Consider the following 11,121-nt stretch of genomic DNA (forward strand, 5'->3'; position numbering starts at 1 on the left):
AATGTAGCTTTAAACATGGAATATCTCATTTATTCTGGCCACCTGGGGGCAGCAGATTCAGCTAATGATTATGTATGTTCACTATCACCAGACACCTTTTCACATTGTTCTTTCACGTTTTAATTTAAAATATTGTTATTATAAAAAATATTGATAGTAGTCACTTTGTGGTTCTTTCCTACAAAGAGTTGGATGTTAAATTACCTTATATAAACACCACTTCATGACATAATAAAAATAATATATACTAATATTAACTAATATTGTGCTTTTATCTCCACTAAGATTATATGACAGCCGTGGTTACTGTTAGATATTTTGCATGGCAATATTGCATAGGTACAATTTAAACACAGATAATAATACGTAGGAATATGCTTCAACTTAAATAAATTATAGAAATATTGCCCACATTTATAATAATAAAAATAGTATGCCCATAACACCAACCTTTTGAGGAGGCGTATTGGGGACACAGAAAGCCAACCCAGAATGAGTAAGAATTATTTTTACTTTTTCTGCTTTTATATTTGTAGCCTAGAAGTACTTTCTCCAACATTGCTTGGCGAACTTCATTTTCATTGTCATTAATTAAACAAGGTAATGTGAAGTTCCTAGATGAACCAGTCAGTCTGATCATGCCACCCCTCCCCCAGGTCTTTTGGTCTGTTCTAGACTGCAGCTCAACGACACTTCCGGCCACTCTTCCACAGCTCTCCAGAAAGTTCCAAAGCGCAGAGCCGAGCGACTATAAGAAGAGCCAGCCATCTTCCTCCACCAGCCTCACCGTAACCCGTACTAAAGCTAAAATAGTAAAAAATCTCCTAGCAAGTAAGTAGGCCTACACTAAACGGTGCTTTGAAAAACTGCTTAGCTATACGGTTAATAAATGCTAGCTTTTTCATTCAATGTTAATGTAATAAAGGCTAAGCTTGTGTATGGTTGATCGTCATTTAACCCCACGCTTACTCACGTTGTCCGTTTCAGGCTACTGTATTTAAGCCACCGGTTCTTTTGTAACGTCGTGTATCACATGCTGTAGGGACATTCGGTTTTTAGTAACACGGTTGTTAGCTAGCGTACGGTTTATGGTTTTAGGCCACCCTTCGTATTTGATGGATGCTGATTTGTTTTCTGCCTTATTTAAATTTAGGTTGTAACCATGGTTCACGAAACCGGCTTCTACGAGTTACTGGGTGTCAACCCTGAAGCCTCGCAGGATGAACTCAAAAAAGCCTACAGAAAACTCGCATTGAAATACCATCCCGACAAGAACCCCAATGAAGGAGAGAAGGTAAGTTAGTAGCATGTAGCTAGATATCCTGCAGCCCTTTATGGACAGTAACAAATGCTGTCTAATTTTAAACTGTACGCCTTGTTGAATTTACCCTGGGAACTTTCTGGAGTAAGCTCGCAGCTCTTCTGATTAGGAACAGGGAGATATGCCCTGATGCCCTGCTGAAACTGGGGTCAAATGCCACCGTAGGTTGTACAATTTAAATAAAATGAAGGTGGTTGTTAATTGTACTTTTAAGATGACACTTTTAGGCTCCTAATGCTGATGGACTTGATCTGATACATTTAGGATACCTGCCATTTGCAGGTCACAATGTGATGATAATGTAACAGTTACACCAAGTAATACTAATATAATCTCTACTGTATACACCCTGTTAACCATAGCAACGTGACCTTACATTGGCAATTGGCAGCATTACCTTATATTAGCAAAACGATCTAAATGTATACTACTATATTTGATTCTGGATTCTGAGATGTTTACTTGAATGATCACTTCTTTACATATCTATTGAGCATTGTTGTCATACTGGTATTCTGTACAAACTGTGAAGTCCACCGAGACAAATGTTACATTTGTGATATTGGGCTATATAAATAAACATTGATGATTGATTGAAGGGAGCCTGATGCTTCAAAAACTTAATTTTTGTTGTTGATTGTTACAGTTCAAGCTTATATCTCAAGCGTATGAAGTGCTGTCAAATCCAGAGAAGAGATCCTTGTATGACCAAGGAGGAGAACAAGCAATCAAAGAAGGAGGCATGGGAGGAGGAACTTCACCAATGGACATGTTCAACATGTTCTTTGGAGGTGGAGGGAGGATGCAGAGAGAGAGAAGAGGTAATATTTATAAAAGTAACCTAGCAGCTGTTTGTATATATAAACCTTCCGACGTATATAAATTACTTGGCTAATTTGTTATGATTGTTTTGAGGTAACACAAATCCTTTTTTTTTTTTTTTAAATCACAAGCTATATCATAATCCACTTCATCAGCTATACTGATGAAGTGGATTATGTTTGTTGACTAATTTGGTATCATTCAACATGAAACTGAAGAAATCGGGTTAGATCCCAGATCAGTTTGAGATGATATTTCTGTGGTCATCCACGGGCAAGGACATCACACTGGTCACTTACTACAAGTGAGCAGCAGGCACACTCATGTTGAAAGCTTTTGTACAAGAATCCATAAGCACCACCATTTCCTTACGTTTTTGTAGTACCAGCTGCTTTGAACATCTTACATTTAAGCTTAAAGCTCAAATATTCAATCTGGCTAAAATAGCATGGAAGATTATGGGGATGTCCTAACTCAACACCCCCCCCCCCAAAAAATGTCTTCCAGATACATCTCATGGGAGGCAATAAACTAACCTTAACATCCACAACTCAATAACTGTTTAATTTGGATGTATTTCCTTTTCCTGCAGGGAAGAATGTCGTCCACCAACTTAGTGTAACACTGGATGAGATGTACAATGGCAGTACAAGGAAGCTCGGACTTCAAAAGAACATCATTTGTGACTCATGTGAAGGTACGCAGTGTTGTCTTTTTTTTATTTTGTATGAAATGGTGATTAAATGTTCAGTTAATGACATTGTCCTGTTTGTTACAGGCTATGGTGGGAAGAAAGGTGCAATGGAAAAGTGCTCCATTTGCAAAGGAAGAGGTGTTCAAATCAAGGTGCAACAGATTGGGCCTGGCATGATTCAGCAGATCCAGAGTGTGTGTGCAGACTGCCAGGGACAGGGAGAGAAATTTAGCTCCAAGGACCGCTGTAAGAGCTGCAATGGACGCAAAGTAGAACGCAAGAAGAAAGTTCTTGAGGTTCACATTGACAAAGGTATGTTGTTTTCCACATTTGATAATATATATAAATAATAGCAATAATGTATGTATTAGTGCAAATGTGTCTTGCCACCCAAACTAAACCTAAGATAAATGTTTGGTGCAGGTATGAGGGACGGTCAGAAAATAACATTCACTGGAGAAGGGGACCAGGAACCTGGACTGGAGCCGGGGGATGTAATCATCGTTCTGGATCAGAAGGATCACCCCTTGTTCCAGAGGAAAGATGAGGATTTGATAATGAAGATGGATATCAAACTAGCTGAGGCTCTGTGTGGTTTCAAGAAGACTATTCAAACATTAGACGACAGAACGCTCGTCATCAGCGCACTACCAGGTAATTGACTGAAATCAACCTCGTCTACAGTGTTGCCTTTTCTGGTAGACTATATTTGTAATTAAAATATAATAAACATCTTGTTTCTGTCAACAGGTGAAGTAATCAAGCATAATGACATCAGATGTGTTCAGAATGAGGGCATGCCAATTTACAAGGAGCCTTATGAAAAAGGGCAGCTCATCATTAAGTTCCAGGTAAGGTACACTGAACACAAAATTGTCCCACTGACCGAAATCTGGATATCAACCAATTGTTATGCTGTAAAGAAAAATGTATTTAAACAAATTGTTATGCATCCCGCAGGTTGCGTTTCCAGAGAAAGGCTGGCTTCCAGAGCATCTTATGTTCCAGCTGGAAAGACTGCTTCCTCCCAGAGAGGATGTGATGATTACTGATGACATGGAGGAGGTAGAACTCAGTGAGCCGGATCTGTCATCACAGAGAAGGGCCAGTAGGGAAGCGTATGAGGAAGACGAAGAGGGTCCCAGAAATGGAAACGGGGTGCAATGTCAGACGCAGTAGTTGTAAGAGAAGAGAAAAAAGTCGTAGAGCATGTGGATTTTTTTTTTGTGTGAAAATGCCTTTTCTTTTTTAAGTCCTGTCTTCACAAAAAACATTGTGATGGAAATAAGTAACATTAGGTTTAAAACAGTTGCCAATGCCATTTTTGTGTGACTAAAGGGACACAAATATGCAAGTGGAGTACTCCTTTCATGTTTTGTTTGTGCTCCCTAAGTTATCAAAACGGTATTTTGGTGTCAGTGTCTTGTATGTTCTCTATTTAAGATCTGTGTTTTATACCCATATGTTTCCAATGAAATCTATGGTACATATGTTTTCTTTTCAAAAGCTGAAAAGACTACTTGTATGCTTTCTATGAAGGTAATTTCAGTCTTGACAAACATCATTTTTCTCAATAAAAGTCCCAGAATGCTTGAACATGTTTTCAGAGTGTTTTATTGGCTTATAGAAATGTAACCTTAATCATCTTGCAGAATAAAATGTTTGCTAGTTTACAAATTCTTCATAAAAGTTGGACATCTGTATAGTGACAGGACCTGCTGTTAATGAATGCACAGTTACTTTGTTACATAATGGGGAGATAGACTTTATCAACAGCATGGTTTAATTGCAATCATGACTAAGTGTCCCTTTTTAATGCTGCTTCCTCCTGAAAGAGCAACCTGAAAAGCACAAATTAAAATAAGTTAAAACTGCCTTCCACTTACAGATATACACATGTAAAAAGGTGATACTTCATAATTAACAAAGTACTTTATAGGACTCGCAATAATTCAACTTATGTGGATATTTTACCTTCTGTCAGTCTGGCCTTTCCTCCTTTTGACTGGCAAAGCACTGTTGCGCATCCCACACAGAGTACCACTGTCTGAGCATGGCTGAACACTGTGGTGATCTTGTAGCAGCCTATAAAGAAACATGATTAGACTGTAATTACACAATAATGCGATTTAAATGCACTCAGATTAGCTTTTCATAAATGTTACTTGAAATGGAATATTGAAGATGGCTAAATCAGTTAAAAACATGACGGAAGAAATAACCCCATGTATGATAAAACCAAAAAGGCATACAAACTCTGCATTTATTATTCTTTACGCATTTATCATACGTTGATGAGAACTTAAATCTGATGAGTGTATATATATATATATATATATATATACACACATACCTGGGCACTTCACGTCCATAAAGTAGGAGTTGGGACTCTGAACCAGCCTTTTCTTTTTATGTTGTCTTCTCTCATGTTCAATTGTAGGGTGGAGGAGGTCTCTTGCAAGCTGGAGTGAAAAATACAAACCAGGTTAAATGCATTTCAACAGTTTTGAGGGAGTTAGACCTGAGCCAAGTTTAGTAAAATATGAGTATAACAGCTGTGAAGCTTATTTGACTACATATATATGTATAGGTAATGCTACTGCTTTGAAAAACAAGGGAGGTTACGCATTTTGTTATGTTTTTAAATCTACACATCACGGCAAAGGTCATATGTAAACTAACTTAGATTTTCGAAACATCATGTATGTTGGAATAACACTAAACATCGATAACGTCGTTGTTCTTCAAAAGTAGTTTTTGTTCAATTGACTTTGTACACTATAATCAGCTGGGGGTAACCGTACGACTGGCCTTGTGTTACACAAAATCAGGTACAGATTATTTCCTGGACCGAAATCAATCTGCAACGAGAACACTCATCGGATACTGTTGCGTTTCAGCAATTAGTCGCCGCCCGTTCCAGACAGGGCTAACGCTGTTAGCTAACTTTCTCGCCATGTGCTGCTGCTGCTACACACTAACAACACAACTTTCAGACCGCGAACACAACGGCATTCTTTGGCGATGGGAACTCGACATATGTACCGACAGTTGACAACACACTATAGTAACTCTAACTAAAGGAATTAATAACTTACAGGCATTTTCAATGGTGTATGCTCGTTTCGCTGTGCATACGCGAGCTGGTTGGTCAGAAAGAGGACCTGTGCAGTTGCAGAGCTTGGGTTGCCAGATCTGCGCTATCGATGAAATGCTAAAACGGGTATCTTAAGAAACTTGAGAATTGCCTTTTAATAAAACCTTTTAACACGTAGGTGTTATAAATGCAAAGGAAAAAAAGAGACCGTCTTGTTCATGACGCAGTTACATTTCTAACTATATTATAATTTTATCAAAAATAAAGTGTTTGTTTAGTTGATAACATCAGGTTTGATGGTATGGGTGACTTTCTTCAAATGATCATCATCTCTTGAAGTGGTGCTTTTGAAAGATGCCTCCCCTAAAGTTATCCCTGAAAAAGGGTGAAGGTTGCTCGCTGCCCTGATCGTGAGTTTACAGCTTTATATATACATTTATGGTTTACAGCCAAACCTCGCCGCATCGCCGTGCACAGCGCGGCGGGACGTGATGTACGGGCACCTGCTCCCGGCGTGTCATTCACATGCTAGTAATAATAGTAGTAGTAGTAGTATTTGGTGCTGTTTCTTTGGCTGGTAATCACCAATTGCTCTGTACAACTGATATGTTTAAGATTAAATTGAGACTGCTACATCTGTTTCATTTAACTGTCTCCAGATTGATACATTTCACTTCAAAAAGAAGACAAAAGATGTCCCTCCCCTGGGAGTCGAACCTGGAACACCTGCAGGAAACTTAATGCATAGACCTCTGGACCACCAATGTGTTTTTTAATCAATGAATGCCAACTATAGGTGTTGCTGTGATGTGATTTTTGGTGAAATTGTACCTTTACGCACACAAGCACACCGGTATGGAGGACATATGACATATGTAAGAAATACATAAATACAGGAATAAATACAGGAATACAAAAAATACAAGAATAAATAAATGTGAAAAAAGAGAAATATGAATGTGGAAATAAACAGGAATAGGCTACATAAATGTGGAAATAAATACAGGGGGGAACACTATTTTTTAAATAAATACAGGAATAGAAAAATACAAGAACAAATAAATAAATATGGAAATAAAAAAATTGAGAATAATACTGAATACACATTATTATATATCTTCAATTTATTTCTACATTTATTTTCACTTACATTTATATTTATTAATTTTTCTGTGTGTGTGTGTGTTTCACATAGTTTTGTTTGGTAGCCTTGTATTCTGTGGATACAACAACATGTATTCAATTGCTCTGAAAGTTTCAACAAGTGCATTGTCTTCAACATCATCTTTTAGTCGCTACAATATTTTTATTTCACTTAGTCTGACCAGTCCCTCTTTTCTTTGGAAGCTTTGTGTCAAGTTTTACACAGTGCAAATGGCGCCTATCCTTGTAGGGACGAAATTAAACGTGATGCTGAGCAACGGGCCAAAAGCAATTGTTTTGTATTGTATTGTAATGTTAAGATGCAAATGGTACAAGGATACCACGCTCCTGTCTCTGATTAGAGGTCCTATGGGCCAATTTAAATTCAACCGTACAACATTAGAACAGCATTAACATTAAAGAAGTGAATCCATTAAGTGTTGTTTATGTTTGTATTTTATCCATTTAAAAAGCATAGCGATTGTTTAGAAAAAAGAAGACTATATTTAGTCATGGCTCACACATTATTCTTGCAAACTACATAGACCACAATGCAAAGTAGAACGTGACGTCACACTTGTCGGCACCGGTCTGCTGCTGCCAGTGTCTGAGACAGCTGAGGATTTCCAAACGGGGATCCCGACTCATACGGCCTAATATTACCGAAACGTTGCAGTGGATCGTGTGTTTAAATGGCGAAAACGTACGATTATCTCTTCAAACTCTTGCTTATCGGAGACAGCGGAGTCGGCAAGACATGTCTGCTGTTCAGGTTCAGCGAGGACTCCTTCAATACCACCTTCATATCTACAATAGGTGAGTACCCCGCTGAAAACGCCCCTCAAGATACATCTGACTTAATTATTGCCCATACTGACAGAATACAAGGCTTTACTGCACTGCACTACTGGTGATCAATATAGAGTCGTATTAAACCCTATTTCCTTATATTATACAGACCAAGAATGTTTAAAGGGGAAGTAACTGAATAAGAGCAGGACAATGGGACTGAGAAACACATTTGAATGATCTCATGTCCTTGATGGATCATAGGAACCACTGCCAGGGAGGTTAATGATATCAATAGTAGTCATGATGTTTGACCATTGGGAAGCGTATTGAATTGTGAGTTATTTTTGGTGCCATTCAGAATCGTTATAATTGGCTATTGTTAAATCCATAAAGCTTTACACTCAGTATACTGCAGCAGCTAGTATTGCTGTGATTTTGAATGATGTCATCCTTTGCTGATATAGGATAACCAGTCAATAGAAAAGTTACTAAAGGTCAGAAAAGGCAGCTGCTTATTGCAGAAGTTCCTGGTTTTTGGTGCATCTTAGCAACATGTTTTTTGATGACATCTAACTATTCAATGCAGTAAGCATCAGCAAATACCACTATGTCTTTGTTTGTTTATTCAAATGCAGGAATAGACTTCAAAATCAGAACAATCGAGCTGGACGGAAAAAGAGTCAAGCTTCAAATTTGGTAAGTGTAATTTGAATATGTTTTTTCTTTAAAAAAATCCAAGTGTGACACCAACTTGCACAACTTAATGTTTTGTAGGGACACTGCAGGACAGGAGAGGTTTCGCACCATCACAACAGCTTACTACAGAGGAGCAATGGTAAGTCTGCTCCTTATCCTGCACTTCCTTCCTATTGGTTTATCTTACATATCACAAGATCTATGAAATTGTTTGTGAAGAGGACTGTTTTTCTTCACAGGGCATTATGCTGGTCTATGACATCAGCAATGAGAAGTCCTTTGAAAACATAAAAAACTGGATTAGAAATATTGAAGAGGTGAGCTCTGAGTCAAAACTTGTATAGATTTGAAAACAAATAACATAACATGATTTTATATTTGGTAGAAATAACTTGATGATATTAACAATGTGTTCCAAGAGTGACATATATAAGACTTGCAAAATTACTGTTTTAACTTCTTCCAGCATGCCTCGTCTGATGTGGAAAAGATGGTCCTGGGCAACAAGTGTGACATGACTGACAGGAGACAGGTGTCCAAAGACAGAGGAGAAAAGGTAAGTTTCACTTGTTACTAACAAACAATCTTGAGCAAGTTAAAATTATGGGCTTTCTTCAGTGACCCTAACATGGTGTGTTTGTCTCTCTTAGCTTGCTATTGATTATGGAGTTAAGTTCTTGGAAACCAGTGCAAAGTCTGGCCTGAATGTAGAAGAGGTAAGAAACATGTTTTAACCCTGAAAGCACAACATAACACAAATAAAAAGAAATATGTACATTTACCTGTTTTTTTGTTTTTGTCATTCTAGGCTTTTTATAGCATGGGAAGAGACATATTACATAACCTGAGCTCAAAGACCGTAAGTGATTAAGAGATTCTTATAATAGATGCAAAGGGTGTAAAGTCCACTGGGGATGGGAGGGACTTCCCTTACTTCTAAAAATGTGATATAAGCATTAAGCTTTGCAAGCAGTAGCAATTATTTTAGCCCTTCCTCCTAGGCTAAGAGGCCAATGCAGTCAGCGTTGAGGTGGATTTTTAAAACTGCAGCTGGAGAGGAGGACTGCTGCAATTATTTGGGTGCAAAACATATTTCATTGATTTCGTTTAGAGTCTATATTCTCCTAAAAATATGCAAAGAATAGAAATCATTCAAACAAAATGCAGATTTATCATAAAGCATTAGCCCTTTATTAAAGAAAATCACATGTTAAACATCAGTTAAATCACATTACTATTGGAGTTACTCATAAAAATGTTGTTTTGCTTGATTTAAATGAATATAAATGCCATAAATAAACGTATGCCTTTGATCGGTGCTCCACTTAATGTGAAGCCTTACTTTATTTCTCCGCTTTCATATCTCTCCTTGCTAGACTGACAACAATGCCGGAGGATCTGGAAAGCCTGTCAAGATCACAGAGAAAAAGTCAAAGAGGATAAAATTGTTCAAGTGTTCACTCCTCTAGGATCTGGCTCTGGTGTTCTTGGCTCTTAAGTGACTTTCCCGTTTTTGGAGGGCTCCTGCCTCCCGGGCGTCCTTGCAGCAGCGGCATCATTGGTAATATTCAGAGAGCCTTACTTCCAGCTGAAGCTCACAGGTTCATGATGTTGAGATCCCATCCTGATCTGCTCCTGACCAGATGAGGCTCAACCCGGAATGAGGCCTGAAACTGTTTATCCGCTCATGCAAAGGACTTGTTTGTGATAATCAGCATTGGTTAGTAGCTGGCCATGCAGTGTCTGCTCACAGGAGGCAGAGACTCTGTTGGCTTTTATAATACTTCTGTTGGATGTCATTGAATAGATTTTATTAAATAGAATACAATTCTGCATAGTGGTCTTTATAAATGGGAGTAAAAAAAGAAAAAAATCTGAATCTTTCTTAACTTGTAGCATTGTTTTACAAATACTACCTATTGTCATATTTACTATGATGATGCTTTCAGATAGACATAATGAGTCTGAGCATTGATTGTATTTGTCTGTGTAAATGTATGTATTCAAACCTGCCTATATTGTCCTGTTGCACTGACAACATTTATATTTCTTCATATGCGCCTTTGAAGGAGTTACAGTATTGTGATAGAAAAGACAAAATTGTTTATATATATAACCGTCTGTCTTTAAGGAAACCTTTATGTATACAGGTTTTTTGTGTCAAAATTAAACTGAAAGGGTGTTTGTTTCTTGGAAGATGTACCTACATGATGTTATGCCACTGACAGTATTTGCATGAAAGCTATAGGCATTCCCCTGAGTGGATCATTATTAAGCACATTTTACAGTATCTGGACAGAAGATGTTTACAGACCATATTTAAAGTGTCAATCGTACTTAGGAAATACATGTTTTTGTTGTACACATTGGGTCATAATGTCAGACTAACTAACTTGATTTATTTTCGCCTGGAAGTGTAGACATCAAATATGGAAACACAATGACTGATTAAAACTGTAATGTAAAGGGTTGTAAGCTATTGTACATTACACCAATGGAAGTTAGTAAAGTAAGTGGATCTTTAAAAGAGCTTTGTTGGTTTTCACTACTCTGCAC

General features: G+C 37.7%; 3 protein-coding genes across 3 annotated transcripts; 2 read left to right on the forward strand and 1 right to left on the reverse strand.

Annotated features, from left to right (window-relative positions):
- The first annotated feature begins 673 nt into the window (after positions 1–673).
- On the forward strand, positions 674–4,433 carry dnaja (DnaJ heat shock protein family (Hsp40) member A). The gene is made up of 8 exons (XM_079684686.1): positions 674–831; positions 1,154–1,294; positions 1,968–2,142; positions 2,736–2,840; positions 2,922–3,149; positions 3,261–3,491; positions 3,588–3,688; positions 3,798–4,433. Exons 2-8 carry the CDS (start codon positions 1,163–1,165, stop codon positions 4,014–4,016), a joined length of 1,191 nt encoding a protein of 396 aa, XP_079540812.1. The 5' UTR covers positions 674–831; positions 1,154–1,162; the 3' UTR covers positions 4,017–4,433.
- On the reverse strand, positions 4,434–6,092 carry rps27l (ribosomal protein S27 like). The gene is made up of 4 exons (XM_079684687.1): positions 5,936–6,092; positions 5,191–5,299; positions 4,812–4,922; positions 4,434–4,678 (listed from the first exon to the last, which is right to left on the reverse strand). Exons 1-4 carry the CDS (start codon positions 5,939–5,941, stop codon positions 4,650–4,652), a joined length of 255 nt encoding a protein of 84 aa, XP_079540813.1. The 5' UTR covers positions 5,942–6,092; the 3' UTR covers positions 4,434–4,649.
- Positions 6,093–7,057: 965 nt separating this feature from the next.
- LOC307041691 (ras-related protein Rab-8B) lies at positions 7,058–11,031 on the forward strand. The gene is made up of 8 exons (XM_079685161.1): positions 7,058–7,893; positions 8,505–8,565; positions 8,644–8,704; positions 8,805–8,882; positions 9,032–9,121; positions 9,216–9,281; positions 9,374–9,424; positions 9,942–11,031. The coding sequence occupies exons 1-8, from the start codon at positions 7,770–7,772 to the stop codon at positions 10,032–10,034; spliced, it is 624 nt and encodes a 207-aa protein (XP_079541287.1). The 5' UTR covers positions 7,058–7,769; the 3' UTR covers positions 10,035–11,031.
- Positions 11,032–11,121: the final 90 nt, after the last annotated feature.

The sequence above is a fragment of the Notothenia rossii genome (genome assembly GCF_949606895.1).
Source record: "Notothenia rossii genome assembly, chromosome: 5".
Taxonomy (NCBI): Eukaryota; Metazoa; Chordata; class Actinopteri; order Perciformes; family Nototheniidae; genus Notothenia; species Notothenia rossii.

Bases quoted from the DNA above. Each gene is read 5' to 3' on its own strand.
- dnaja (XM_079684686.1), top strand. From the start codon at position 1,163: ATGGTTCACGAAACCGGCTTCTACGAGTTACTGGGTGTCAACCCTGAA. The intron at 1,295-1,967 runs GTAAGTTAGTAG...TGATTGTTACAG, and splicing joins ACCCCAATGAAGGAGAGAAG to TTCAAGCTTATATCTCAAGC. The intron at 3,492-3,587 runs GTAATTGACTGA...TTCTGTCAACAG, and splicing joins CGTCATCAGCGCACTACCAG to GTGAAGTAATCAAGCATAAT.
- LOC307041691 (XM_079685161.1), top strand. From the start codon at position 7,770: ATGGCGAAAACGTACGATTATCTCTTCAAACTCTTGCTTATCGGAGAC. The intron at 8,566-8,643 runs GTAAGTGTAATT...AATGTTTTGTAG, and splicing joins AGAGTCAAGCTTCAAATTTG to GGACACTGCAGGACAGGAGA. The intron at 8,883-9,031 runs GTGAGCTCTGAG...AACTTCTTCCAG, and splicing joins GGATTAGAAATATTGAAGAG to CATGCCTCGTCTGATGTGGA.
- rps27l (XM_079684687.1), bottom strand. The intron at 4,923-5,190 runs GTATGTGTGTAT...GTTTCTTTATAG, and splicing joins TATGGACGTGAAGTGCCCAG to GCTGCTACAAGATCACCACA. The intron at 4,679-4,811 runs GTAAAATATCCA...TGTGCTTTTCAG, and splicing joins AAAGGCCAGACTGACAGAAG to GTTGCTCTTTCAGGAGGAAG.